This window comes from Balearica regulorum, chromosome 3 (genome assembly GCF_011004875.1).
Source record: "Balearica regulorum gibbericeps isolate bBalReg1 chromosome 3, bBalReg1.pri, whole genome shotgun sequence".
NCBI lineage: Eukaryota > Metazoa > Chordata > Aves > Gruiformes > Gruidae > Balearica > Balearica regulorum.
In genome coordinates, this window is record NC_046186.1 from 33,812,863 (window position 1) to 33,827,230 (window position 14,368).

Here is a 14,368-nt window from a genome sequence, read left to right on the forward strand (position 1 = left end):
AATACAAGGTATGAAGAGTGTAATTGTGTTTGGATAGCATTTCTTTTTTTATTTGAGTAAGGCAGCATATAAATTATAAAATTAAATTTGTGAAACATTATTTCAGAATTGTCCTTCCTTACAGATACTGCATTTCTAGAAATTTTGCCAATACATCCCTTTGATGGGACAGTTATTAATAGTTTACAAATGTACTTTGTATCTTTTTGGCATTTTTAAGTAATTTTGCTTCCCATTTTTCAAGTTGATGGAAAGACTGTCTTTGACTTCAGTGGGTCAGACTTGATAAAATCTTGTCCTTGAAGTGATTAGAATTAAATCATAATCATATCACATATCAGTGAAATGAGGCTTTCATCTAAATATTGCCATTCTTAATGCAGAATTGTAAGCCTTTTGATGTTAGCTGAAGATTTGTGGAGAAAGACTGAAATCATCTAATATCTAGTAGCAATCATATTACAGTAAAGCATCTGTAGGTTACAGAATCTGTTATGGGAAAAATTTTGAGTCGGAGAAACAGCAGTCTAATTGTCTTAGTGAAACCAGCGCCTTCTTGTGCTTGGAAGTCTTGCAGGTAATCTGGTCACCAAGTCCCAGTGATGCAGTCAGTGATGAACCTAGAAGGAGCTTAGGCTAACCCCAATCCTGATGACTGGTTGCAGTCTCCCACTTCCAGGATCTGTCTCCTAGATTAAGAGAAGTTCAGAGAACACTGGGCTCTTTGCATTCTGTGCCCAATACTAAATAATAGCCCACCTTGTTTGTAGAGAGAGTATCAGTGAGGGAATCAAATGTGCTTTACCTTTGCTTTCTACTCTTTAAGTTTATATTCATTCTGATTATTTCCCATAGCTTTGACAGTTGGCCAACACCACTCAGTTCTATAATTTATGGGTTTTTTAGATGTATTTGTATCAATTTGACATCTGATGCAGTGGGTGTTGGAGAATGAGTGTGTGATGGATCAGCAGGGGTAACTAACTGCTTATCACTGCTTTCAAATTGTATTTTCACAGATTAATTGACTTTGACAGATGTCATCTTACTCTTTATTTGAGTACATTCCAGATTTATCTTACAAATTGGCCCAATTTGCATATAAGGTGCAATCAGTCAAGAAGATCTATTTCTGAATACATTTCTTAAACATATAACTTATGCATTATTTCTAATTTTGATCATTTAAATTAAGTTTTTGCAACATTATATTTATTGTCAATGATTCATAATATAAATTTTAGTAAAGGTCTTGGCAAGATTGTTGTTATTCTGGAATTCGTTCACTTGCCATATCAGAAAAAGTGACTTTTTGGTATACCTTGACAAGGTGAAGACATGGGTTATATGTTATTTCAGTGTTAAGAATTGACAATTGTTTGGTTAGTGTCATGTATTTCTTTAAGGCATTTTAAAGAATAGTTTTTGGTTTGATTTTGATAGCATCATTGCTGGGAGGTTTTTTGATTTTTATGTTAGAAATTAGAATTAGAAAGTCTGTCTAAATGAAAGACTTTCTGGTAACTGGAGAACTACAAATTGTGAAATTGTAATTAATGATAAAAACAAGGAGAACAAAACTTGAATATTTAGTGGTAGATGGGAATTTTATTCAGACTGTTATTTTTGAGAAGTTTGCATATAATTTCATCATATAACCAAGACTGAATAAAATAAGCCTTTAAAAAATTAATTCTCATATACTTTCAGTTAAGAGAAATAGCTTTTGATGGTCATACATGCATCTATAAGAATGCTTGTCCAAGAGCCATCCTGAAGCCAGCTGTGGAGCAAGTACCCTTCTGGTACTTTCACTTGAGGTGTGCCACGCACTGCTAGTGGCAGACTGATTTGGTCTGGACGATCCCTTCCCATCTTTCCAGCAACACTATGTGACTTGATCAGGAACACAATTTCACAAGACATAAACTGAAGTGCTAGGAATGAGTGTGAGGCGCTACCAAGCCTTTGGAATAGTTGTGACCTCCCAGCTCACATACCGTGTAGATCTAACCTTTCAGAAATCTTCAGGAAAAATCAGGAAGTATTGAACATGACATTCTTGATGACTTTAAGGCTACATAGATGAACACACTTACTGCAAACCACTGAGGTCTCCTGTACAAGTCAGTAATAAATAATTTTAAATGTTAGACACTGAATTTTATAAAAAAAATTTTTTTGTCACTTTAGGAATAGTAATTTTTAATTTTCATAGGAATATTATGATATTTCTGTGTGTAGATTTTGTTTACGCTCAACAGTGATAAATATTTTGAGGCACATAGGTCTTTGGAACATGAACTGTGAATAGCTTGTCTGTACATAAAATTATATATAAAAAGTGCATGTCTGTATACATTAAAAGGCCTTATTGATCAGTGATTTGGTGTGACAGTTGGTAGATTTATGGCATTAAGAGAAATTTTAGCATTTCCTCACCATAATGGAGATATAGACGCAAATTTATTACATATCCTAGATCATTAGTGGACTGCTAATTTTGCTGAGTTTTCTCATTAAAAGCTGAGTTCTGTATTTGAAAAAAAATCTTACATTGATACACTTATCAAGAAAAAAATATTGTTTTACCATATATTCCATAAAAAACTAATGATAAACCAACAAGCAAATAATATTTATGCCAAATTGAAAGCTGTAAATGAATTCTGAACTTTTTAAACAGCTTCAGCAGAAATGAAAATGCTATAGAAATTAATAAATATTCTGAACTTTCTTTGAATTTTTAAAAGAAGCTGTGTCAGTTTTTCTATTTTGCTATTGAATTGTTGTTAATTATTACTGTAGCAGACTGGCAACAGAATATGAAGTTTTTGTCAAAATATGTGAAATTATAAAATTTACTTGCATTTTCAGGGGAATTTCACAATAGAATGACAAAATATGCATTTTTCAAATTCCTAAGGGAAGATGTTCTGTATAGGTTTATATATTAATCTAATGAATAATACTGTAGATTAATTCTCAAGAAGGATAATGACAACTATTAAGCCACAGTGCTGCCATTCAGCATGTAAAGTATAAAGGGTTTTAAAAGAAATTGTTGTGGCTTTCATTCTTTACTTTATTGCATCTTAGATTGTTGCCATTATGACTAAAAATTTTATTACTTCCTTAAAGTGTATGGATTAAATCAACAGAAGGGGAAATGAGAAATACAGCCTTTCTCAGCAGATAGTGCCTTAATGCTTTTGGTTTATATATTTGACTGCATGTCTTCACCTTCACTGCATGTGACCATCTCTCTGTTTCTGCTCATTCTGTCCAAATTCACAACCATGTTTCCCAATTTTGTGAAGAACAAGGACGCTGGAGTCTTGCATTCCAAAACAGGACAGTGTAGACCACCTAAGTGCTAAACCTGGAGCAGCACAGAGGTATCCTTATTTACTCAAATCGTAGTTCCAAGTAAATGAGCTATCGGTTGTAGTATATTCTTCATATGCTCTGCGTAATACTTTCACATATTTAGGGTTTTTTCTCTTTTTATGTATAAGTACATGTATGCATGTATTGTTCATAGATAGTATTTAATCCCCCATAAAGTACATTTAAGAGGTAAATTTGAGTATGACATGAATGTTTTTATCCCCAGTGCACTCTTCATACGCTGTATGTGGGCATGAAAGGATGCCTGCTTGTAAAAATGCACCTGCTAATGCCCACAGTGTGCTCGAGCTGAGCCAGGACTGCGAGCGCAGTAGTAGGCTGTATGAGCTCTATGGAATTGTATACAGCATCACTTTGGCAAGAGGAAGGAAACTGAAAGGAAATTGTGATTTTAAACATATTTCTAATGTGTGCTGCTCGCAAAGAGGGCAGAGAAATAAGTATATTCAGCTCACTAGTGCTATATAGTACTTTGTCACTTTTCATGGGAAAGCATTTCATACTCTCAGCTTTTCCGTCCTACAAAGAGTAGTGACTATGTGCTCTTTTTCTCCGTGGCACGTAATGTCACAGTCTAAGAAAGTGACATAAGGAGTAAGAGGAAAATAAGCCCCATAACTGACCAAACAGAAAATGAAGAGGTTGACATCATTTCAGTGATAATGCTGCTGCATTCAGTGGGTCTAACCATAATTTTAAATACTTTGCCAGCCTTGGGTCTTAAGTAAAGCTGCAGCATTTAATACGTGTTTACCTGTGTATCCACCTTGTATTTGTCCTGGTAAAGAAAAAAATTAAAAAGTAATGAGAATATACAAAAAATAAATCTGGAGAAAATAGTTTGAGGGCACAGGGGATTTTAATTTTTAATCTCAGATATTATTTTTTGGTAAGAAAATACATTCTTTTAAAACCCGGAAAGCATCAGGTGATGACGTCTGCTCAAGCAAAAAACATTTTGTATTTTGCTGCAGTATTTTATTTGTTGTGGAGCATACTGCATCACAATATAATGCTCATCAAATATTGCAGTGGGTACAAATCATGAAAATCCTCTGTGATTATATTCTTTGGGTATAATTTGGTTTTACAGCTGCTTAGGTATCTTCCCGTGCAGACACAGGATTCTTCTTTATAACCACAAAGGTTTAAAAGGAAAAAATATTTTTTTAAATATTATTTTTATCTATTTGTTTTGCCCACAGTAATTCTTTTATAGCTTAATGTATGACATTGATTATATTGTTACAAGTTCCTATATGTGTTTCTTGCACTGGTATAAGATGCAAGTTAGGGTTTGTGGAAATTTCTGGTCTATCTCTGAATAATCATCACTCCCTGTTTTTGACCACTCCCAAAATACTCTATGCACTTTTTGTCCTAAAAAACCTAATATATATTGATGATTATCAGAGGTTTAAAATAATAAATCCTAATTTGTAAATGCTTACATTAATGGATATTTTGGAACACACAGGACTTGCAGAGATTTTCATAGTATATTTATAGTCCTGGGCCATAATAGTGAAACATGCTTTACTTTTGTTCTTACATTTATTGACTCATGTTACTGTTCGTTGTTCTTATTTACTGTCAAAGTAAATGCTTAGACTGTCAGAGGTAACTAGTGCTTCACTATCCAAATATCAGATGAATTCTAGAAAAAAATTATGTAGGAAAGGAGTGAAGGAATGAAATAAACTTCTAATTTATATTGACTAGAAAAAATAGAATTGTTTTAAAAGGTTTCTCAAAAACTTTAATAAGTATCAATACAGTGAGATTTTTGAAAAACCAAGTTTTTATTAGTATAGTGACACCATTATGATGCAGTATTTATTTTGCTTTTGAAATTTAGATTTAAAAGCAATTTTTAAAGTTTACATTTGAATAGTATATTCTGGTCCTTTCTGCAACACTTTTTTTTCCTGCTGTCTACTCTGCGTTTGTTTTTCATGCTGCCAAGAGAGGACTAAAGGGCCTCTGAGGAGGCATTGTTTCTAATCAAATACAGACTGTGAAATGGGAACTAGCTGCACGTTCAGTCAGGATTAATGTTATCATCTCCCCTGTTTTGGTACCTCATAACTTTCACACCATCAGCCTCAGTCGAACCTGATCAGGGCCATGTGTCTTAAACCTCGAGTTCACCAGCCTGTTTGTGAAGATAGTTGTCACTTATTCATCTGTCAACCATTTCTGTTGTTACCTTTACAATACATTAATAAATATATAATCGTCATTTTTTTGTATTCTTTTTCTTCTTTGTTTATTTCTTTTCTGACATGTCATTTCACAGGCAGTCCAGAAAAGTGGAAAGATATAGCAGCCAAAAACAAACTAGGAAAGGCTCCGCAACTGAAACGGAAAGGTAGGATTGCTGATCAATGAGTAAACATCTCAATCAATCTGATTCCAGTGTTTGGAATATACCTCCAATATGACTTCTTTTAAAGTAGAAAATCTGTGACAGTACCAAAAGCTGCATTGTCGTAATTTACGGTCTTAGTTACTTTGTATCTATATTATTAGCATTGCTTGCTGTGTTGCATACATTTGAAATTTTTCTGGCATTCTTCATCATTCCAGATAAACTTAATGGTAAAGACCATTTTATGAGCCAAAACCTGAGACCCATTGACACTATCTTTGTCTCTGTAAAATGAAATTTGGAGATGCGTAGCATATTTCATTAGTACGGGGCTAAACCTTTTCTGAGCTTTACAACTGATCTTTTTTCAAAAAATCTCATCTAGTTTACCATAACTTTGAGGATGAGAAAAATATATTAACAGATTAATAATTCAAGAGATCTCTGATCAAATTAATTTCACTTTATATTACAAAAATGTTAAATTACACATTTAAATATGTATAGAAAATTTTATCATCTATCATGATATAACGGTAATGTAAACACTGGGACTTTAACCTTCATTGAATTTTCCTGTACTTCTATTATTGTTGTAAATTTTAGCTTTGATGCTACAGTAGTATAGGGTTATGTATTCAAATTCTTAAGAAAAAGTGAAAGCAAAAGATATATACTAAATCATAAGTATATTTAGTTAAGTTTTAAACCCTGCGTATTGGCTGAAATAAGAGCAGTGAGGAGGGATGAGATCCTGCCTTTGTCAGAGACAGATTTATGTTATCTTGATTAACAGAGGAGCAGTGTACATCTGTTTACATTGTGTTTAAAACCTTCTCTGAACAACATGGATACATTTTTATTTTCAATGAAAATGCACATTATATAGCAAAAGTTCAGAGCTTTTATTTTATTTTACTGCTTCAAGCCCCAGATTATGGCTCCTGATCCAAAAGCAATGGTTACATTTTACTTGATTTTGATGATTCTATTGTCACAACAGCCCAGTTGCTTTTTCAGTTTAGACCAGATAAACTACTTAAATGATGGCTGAAATCCTTGCTGTGGTTAAACCAGGGACAGTTTTCCCATTGAGATCACTCAAGTCATTTTCTCCCCTTTTTTTTATAACTTCTGAAGACTAAGGGGAGCCACTGGGATTGAGGTCCAAGGAGCTCATAGTTCTTGATAACTATTCAGACTATACAGTTAGAAAGCTTGGCATGAAGCTGAGAAGATTGATAAGGTGGGAAAGAGAAATGAAGTAAATGGGAGGGGAAAAAAATGGGAACATAATATAACTAGAAAGTATGGCAACAGAAAGGATAAGGAAGGAAAAGAAAATATAAGAGATTCTGATGGCAGAAGGGCAGAGCAGAGAGTGAGAGACACTGGCAGAGTATAAAAGGAAACCTCACAACACTTGCAATTGGATAAAGCAATGTCTCCATAGATGCATTTACATTTCAAACCTGGTATTTCAGTGAGTGAACTGGGGGCATCTTTCTTCTACAGATGTTAAGATCACTGCATAGATCAAAAATATATACGTCAATAAATCCTGTTTACACTAATTAGTGTTTTACATCTATGGAAGGTGTAAATCAAAATCTTAAAATTTCAGGTATTGCCGGTGATACAGGAACTGATTTGCAGAGACTGGTTATGAGGTGTTACGCTGAATACATCAGCAACACATGGGCTCCATCTGTAAGGATAAGCATGTAGTTATATTTATGAAGAAGAGGCCTTTATGAGGCTTGGGCCATGTGTTTCTCTGCTTCAAATGACCAGCCCAGGTCTGAAATGTCAAGATTTTTTTTCCTGGACATTTCAAAGCTTCTCATAATTATGACACAAGATTGGGGATTTATTCATGTATATGAGAAAGTGTGAGTCTGGAGATCACTGTGAAATATTGCTATAGTGTCTATATACAGAATTTTTATGAGATTTAATTTTAAAAGTTGATACTTTAGTCATTGCTGTGCTGAGATCAATTTGGCATTGATACATTCCCGTGTAATGGTTGTAGTCACTACCTAGTACTAGTGTTTGGAGGGAGGTGAGGTTGTTGTTGCTTTGGGGATTTTGGAGGGGGGTTGGTTGTTTTTGTTTTTTTTAAAGAAATGTGAAATTGCTTTTCACAAGTGATTAGGAAAACTAAAAAAAAAAAAAAAAAAAAAAAAATCTGGTGGATTTTTTTCCCCTGAAAAGCAAAGTTACCAAAAGTGTGAATCGCCATAGCTACATTTTTACTTTCCAGAAGAGAAAAGTCAGCTCTGATTTCTAATGATCTTAAGAGTGGTGAACCCAGTGCAACAAGAGCGTAGGGAAACATGAATTGTGCTGCTTCTTTTTACATCTCTATGGCACATGGTGTAGGTGTCTGTTTCCATAAAATGATTCATTGCTATTAGATGTGAGATACAAATGTCTAAATAAGTACCAGTGCAGTAGTTTAGTATTTCATCATAGATATGATGTTGCACTAGTGCCAGAAAGTTTTGGTCATAGGACAGGCAATTAATTTTCTTGTCAAATGACAAGTATCTCTCAAGACTATTTCTTCCTCAAATATCCATTTCTGCCTTGGATTTGGTCTTTATTTTGCAATTTGCAGATCTTGTCTACTATTAGCTAAGCAGATTACTGAAATAAGATATCAGCATGCTATCATCTTCTCTATCAAGCCTTTCAACATGCTATGTAAGATTAAATTCTCTATGTATTGTGATAGCTTAGAAAATGTACATAAAAGGGAAACAGAACAGTTTACAGAGCCTAAGGGTTCTCTTAATTTAATGGGATAAGCCTTCAGGATGGGATTCGGTAAACTCTTCTGAAGGAGTAAAACTGATTACATGAAAATCAAACATTTTCTGTGCTTGTATGAATGAGCAAAACTGTGGTAAAAATTGGTTCATCCCAATCCAAAAATATTTTCTTTCAGCTCAGAAATGCCAGAGGTTACCTGTCATATATGTCATACATTCTACAGTTGGGGTGGTTCAGCCTGGAGAAGAGAAGGCTCCAAGGAGACCTTATTGCAGCCATCTAATTCCTAAAGGGGGCCTACAAGAAAGCTGGAGAGGGACTGTTTACAAGGCCATGTAGGGTAATGGCCTTAAGCTGAAGGAGGGTAGATTTAGATTAGATGTTAGGAAAAAGTTCTTTATTGTGAGGGTGGTGAGGCACTGGAACAGGTTGCCCAGAGCAGCTGTGGATGCCCCATCACTGGAAGTGTTCCTGAAGGCCAGGTTGGATGGGGCTTTGGGCAACCTGGTCTAGTGGAGGGTGTCCCTGCCCATGGCAGGGGGGTTGGAACTAGGTGGTCTTTGAGGTGCCTTCCAACCCAAATCATTCTATGATTCTACATAGGACCCTGTGCCAGGAGTGCACTGGATTGGCAATGCTCTCTTATTCTTAGTTTTTCTTTATAGTTCCGTAAGTGGCAGCATGTTTTATTTAGTACATGGCACTGAGACATCAGTCTGAAGGAAAAGGAATTTGAGTTCTTGTGTGCAGGCAGAACTGGAACCTGTAGAATTCTCCTGTAGACCATTGCCAGTTGAATTAATAGGTTTGTTGCTTGCAGTGTTACCTTCCTCTGTGGGGAACCAGATTAGATACACATGTACATGCTTGTTGTAGTCTCATTGCTCACCAGGTATTATTTCTCTCCCAAATTCCTCTCCTCTCCACACTTATCTCACTTCTGTCTCGTTTCCTCAGTCATACACTAGCTTTTGTCTCCCATTCTTGTTCCTTTTTGTCTCATTCTTGTGATTATCCATTCGCAGACTTCCCTTCAGCAACCGATCTTTCTCCTAGGCCAGCAAGTCCTTAACTCCTTTCTAGTTTTTCTCCTGTTCCCTTTTATCTCTATTTTCATTTGCACTCCAAGTAATATATTTGTCTCAATGCAATACCCCAGCTAATGCAAGTCGTAAGTCTAATTTGTCTTCATTTTAGTTAAGCAGATCCTCTGTCTTTCTCTCGTGGAAGGGGACAGGTCTGTAAAAAAGAGTATTACTGAAAGAGCAGGAGGTAAGTTTCTGAGTCTCAGGTAAAGTGTCTGTTCTGTAATGGCAGGACAGACTCTCCTAGTGCTTCACTAGGCTCTCAGATATATTCCAGGATATTTAACCTCTAAAATGAGAAAAATCAGAAGTGAGAACACAATGACTTTGTTAGATGGGAGCATTCATAGTAAAAGCAAGCAAGCACTTTATGGCACAGAGTGGGATCCATATTTACCTTATGGATGTTATGATGTTTAAACATCTGATAAACCAAATGCTTAAAAACTGGTTGCTTGCAATAGTTGCCATGGGTTGCTTTTACAGTCAGCACAGAGAAACAGGCATTTTCCAAACTCAGCTCATCTTTCTTATTATAAACATTTCTTAGAATCAGAGGAATCAGTCTCTGCAAGAATGTTACGGTTGTCACCAGGGCAAGCCAGGAGTTAAGCTAAAGAAGCATCAGGGTTTAAGACAGAGAATGTAGCAAGGGCAGCAGAGTCCTGGTTTTGTTGCATTGTGACTGGACTTCCACGTAAACTGTTACTGATGACTTCCCTAGTCCTGCTGGCCACACTGTTTCTGATAGAAGCCAGGATGCTGTTGGCCTTCTTGGCCACCTGGGCACACTGCTGGCTCATGTTCAGCTGGCTGGCGACCAGCACCCCCAGGTCCTTTTCCTCTGGGCAGCTTTCCAGCCACTCTTCCCCAAGCCTGCCGTGTTGCATGGGGTTGTTGTGACCCAAGTGCAGGACCCAGCACTGCACCTTGTTGAACCTCATACAGTTGGCTTCGGCCCATGGATCCAGCCTGTCCAGATCCCTCTGTTGAGCCTTCCTACCCTCAAGCAGATCAGTGGTGGACTTGGCAGTGCTAGGTTAACGATTAGACTTTATGATCTTAAAGGTCTTTTCCAGCCAAAACGATTCTATGATTCTATGATGAAATGGCTTTGAAACCAAACCTGTCTGTTGTTCTTGCTTGGCATCTGCATGTTTTCTCATATATACTTTTCTTTTTTAGGATGACTTTTCAGTGTGTGATAGTCAAATGAACTAGATATAGTCCCTTGGTTACTTTGACTTTATCTTGTGGGAAAGTGGTGCTGGGTGTGTGAAGGGAGACTTCATAAGTTTGCAGAAATTAAAAAAAACAACCCACTAAACCAAAAAACCCACAATGAAATGATGTCACAGGAATTTGAAATTTCTGAAATTACAGCAGATACAGTAGTACCATTTACAAAATGCTGCACTGTTGGGAAACCAAGGAAGAGTAAAAAGGCACAGTTAGAATACTTCGTCACTCTCCAAACTTGAAAGGTTTCAAATTTTCTTATACTTGCAGTGTATGCAATTTTTAAACTACTACTAATTATGCTTTCTTATGCTAACACCATTAATCATTTTACTTCATGTTTTAATTGTCTTTTCATTGGAGTTCCTTCAGAACTGTATTTCTGTTATAGGGGTTACAGCAGAAAGATACTTAAATAGATTCCTTACTTCAGACTCCCAAGGAAGCCAAGGGAATTACATATGTGCTTACATATTGTCCTTTTTTAGGACCCTAATTGAAATCCAGTTAATATTTTTAATAAAGGTAAAAGGTATGTTCTAGAAACGGAAATGCTTTGTGGTAAAACAAGGTATTCATAGCCTACTCTGTGCTAGTACTTACATTACAGGTGGTGTCAGCTTGTGTTTGCTGCGTTTAAGATACAGCTAGAGTTTTTGGCCAGGTCTCCACTACATGCAGTGCAGTTCAACAGTTCCGTAATTAGGGTCATGTGTGTATCTGCACTGGTGAGTGTTCTGCAGTTTGTCATTTTGAGAATGGATTTGCATTCAGAACCGATAACTTTGATCTGAAATGTCACCCCTGGTCCTGCAGCCAGGATTTGCAATGTTCTTTGGTGGAGGGGGGCATGGGAAGGTGTGCCTGAAGCTAACAACTGAACAGTTTCTTTTTGGCCCTGATGTTTTAGGGGTCTGCTACCATGTCTTTCTAGAAGGGGACTTCCAACCCCACGAACAACTGAACAGCCAGTCATTAGGGGAAAACATCACGCTCGCTCGAGGTCGAGCGAGCACTCTAGTATCAGACCCTTATGCTCTGTACATCACCTAGTGCCCGGAGGGTCGGCGCCACCTTCTCCACTTCTGACAAGGTTGCTATTATGTGTACAGCACAGCTTTCATGTTCTGCCTCCCAGGTGTCAGTGTGGTGTTGTACTTTCCTGAGCATACCTGGCACGTTCACTCATTCTGGCACTGTAGATTATCCTCTCTTCATGGTATTTACACTTCTCCATTATCCTTTACGCTGCCTATCTTCACCATCCAAATGGTACTTCTTGCTGTTGAACTTAAATAGTTATGCAATGTAAGAGTAAAAACTTGGCTGTGTTTTGTCCTTCCATTGTTGTGTTTTGTTCTGTATCCATATGAAAATTATCAAAGTATTTTGCTTAAACAGTGTGCAGGAAATCATGTGCTGTTCACAGAGCTAACTCTGATCTTACTAACTCACAGAGCTAACTCTGATCTAAGAGAAAGTCAGCTGATCTATGTAGTGTGAAAGCCAAAAGTATTTTGAACTTGCAGAAATGTGTTACTTAAAATTGCAGATTATCTACTTGCAACCTTAGTGTAGTGCTTACCCAGTACAGTGAGTGTGATATTACTGTAACTGGCAAGGGCATTTAACAGTAAGCTCTCCCTCCCAGTGGTCTGCTTCTTCTCATCTTTGTTTTACTTACTTAAACTTTTTCCCTTGTTATTAAGGTGGCCCTACTTATTTTAAATGCAAACTTACCAGTGTTACAAAGGTGTTTGCAATGTTACACTCAGATGCTGTATCTATGTATAAGAAATCAAGTAGCCAAGGTGCTCTGAAATAGTGCTAGCTAGAATTCAGCCAAAGGGGTTTAGGATCTTAACTTAGGTAAGAATATTAACAATCTTGTACATTCTTCACATGCGCACACACACACACACGCATCCTGCTGATACCAAGGTTAAAAGTCTTTTTCCTTCTTTGAATTCAGGGAAAACCAACCTATTAGCCCATGGGAACAGATACTTGCTGTCCAGTTCTCTGTGGCCTTGTGCAATTATTCATTAGCAAAAATGGAATACAAAAGTTAAAAAAATATAGAGGTGGCATTTTGTATTGCCCTTCTACCAGTGCAGGAGACCATACATAAATTGTGAGTCATCATCATAAATGGTTCTTAGAAAACTGCTTTTCTTTCAGTGTTTTTTGACTAGTAGTTTATTAAAAAAAAAAGCAACCACAAACCAAACAAAAAACCCAACCAACCAAACAACAAAACAAAGGAAAATATTGCTCCTTAGTTGAAGGTAGTTAGAGAAATTAAACATAAAGCCTTACAAGCTTAGTAGGTATCCAGACCTGAGTATATGCGTATGGCATACACCAAATACAGACTTCTTAAAACTCATCTTCAGTATATGCAATTTAATATGTGTTTAAAATTCAGAATAGAAAAATTCTCTTCATTTGGGTTATTTTACTTTTATCTTCATTTCATTTGCAGAATACATCAACAAGGAAGTCCCACACAGTCTCCTCCTGCAGACACATCCTTCAGCAGTCGCAGGGGAAGACAGCTACCGCAAGTTCCAGTAAGAAGTGGCAGTATAGAGCAAGGTATCAAATAATGAGCTTATAATAGCTCAAACTCTTTGATTTCTTACCTTTCTTTACTTAAAGTCTACTTTCATAACTACACGTTCAACGCTATAATTCTACCAATAAAGCAATAGAAGAGAATGAAAGCATATTTGTAGTCTGGGAAGTCCAGTAGAGTTTGACCAGTGGATTATTACACATGGTTTAATTGCCTTAATTTTCTAGTGCCCTTTTATGTTTGTCTACTTTAAAATTTCTATTAATTAGAGTCGTGGTAGTTTCCAACACATATCTATTTGTATTCAGCTAAAGAAATCAGGGCCAAATATTTTGACAACATTTTGACAGTCTTACTCATTTCTCATTTCATGGTTTATATTAATTGTTGAGCATTGTTAACATAGATTAATAATAAATATCACAAATCTGTTTTTCTTCTGGAGTTCATAGTTCAGTGAGTAAAGAAGGAAAATAATCATCATGAGAAATGTGGAAGCACAGGTCATCAGCTCTTTCTTAAAAATAAACTGATCAGGCAAAGAGTGCTGCTCTTTTCTGAAAAAGACAGTGTAGACCTAATGGTTGTGGAAGATGTTTTTTACATATTAATATCAAATAAGTATGAATATTGCTGTTTCCTTTTCTAGCAACATACTACACGCAGAGTATGAGTTATTATGGTAAAATGAAATGGCACAATGGATAACATACAGGTTTTCTTCTGTGTTTCAAAAGTCTATTTTCTCATTTACTACAAGCAACAACTAAGATTGCCATGTACTGCAAGGCTTTCTTCTATGTGGAATTTAAACAAATGCTTCTAATAATGAAATATTGTGGTGCGTTGTAGAACTGTTGGCAGACTGCTTTCTTGAATAGCTAATGTTGCTGACTATGACCACCT

At 36.2% G+C, this 14,368-nt stretch overlaps 1 protein-coding gene across 50 annotated transcripts in view; it reads left to right on the forward strand.

Moving 5' to 3' along the window:
• Window positions 1–14,368, forward strand: part of RIMS1 (regulating synaptic membrane exocytosis 1) — a 346,977-nt gene that overhangs the window by 235,628 nt on the left and 96,981 nt on the right. For 20 of the 50 annotated variants that reach the window (XM_075747462.1, XM_075747463.1, XM_075747474.1 and 17 more), the window contains 2 exons: window positions 5,711–5,782; window positions 13,370–13,482. In XM_075747462.1, coding sequence (XP_075603577.1) covers window positions 5,711–5,782; window positions 13,370–13,482 — 185 coding nt within the window. Of the gene's footprint in view, window positions 1–5,710; window positions 5,783–11,794; window positions 11,978–13,369; window positions 13,483–14,368 lie in introns of all 50 variants that reach the window. The other 30 variants (XM_075747454.1, XM_075747452.1, XM_075747455.1 and 27 more) reach the window with 2 other exon arrangements.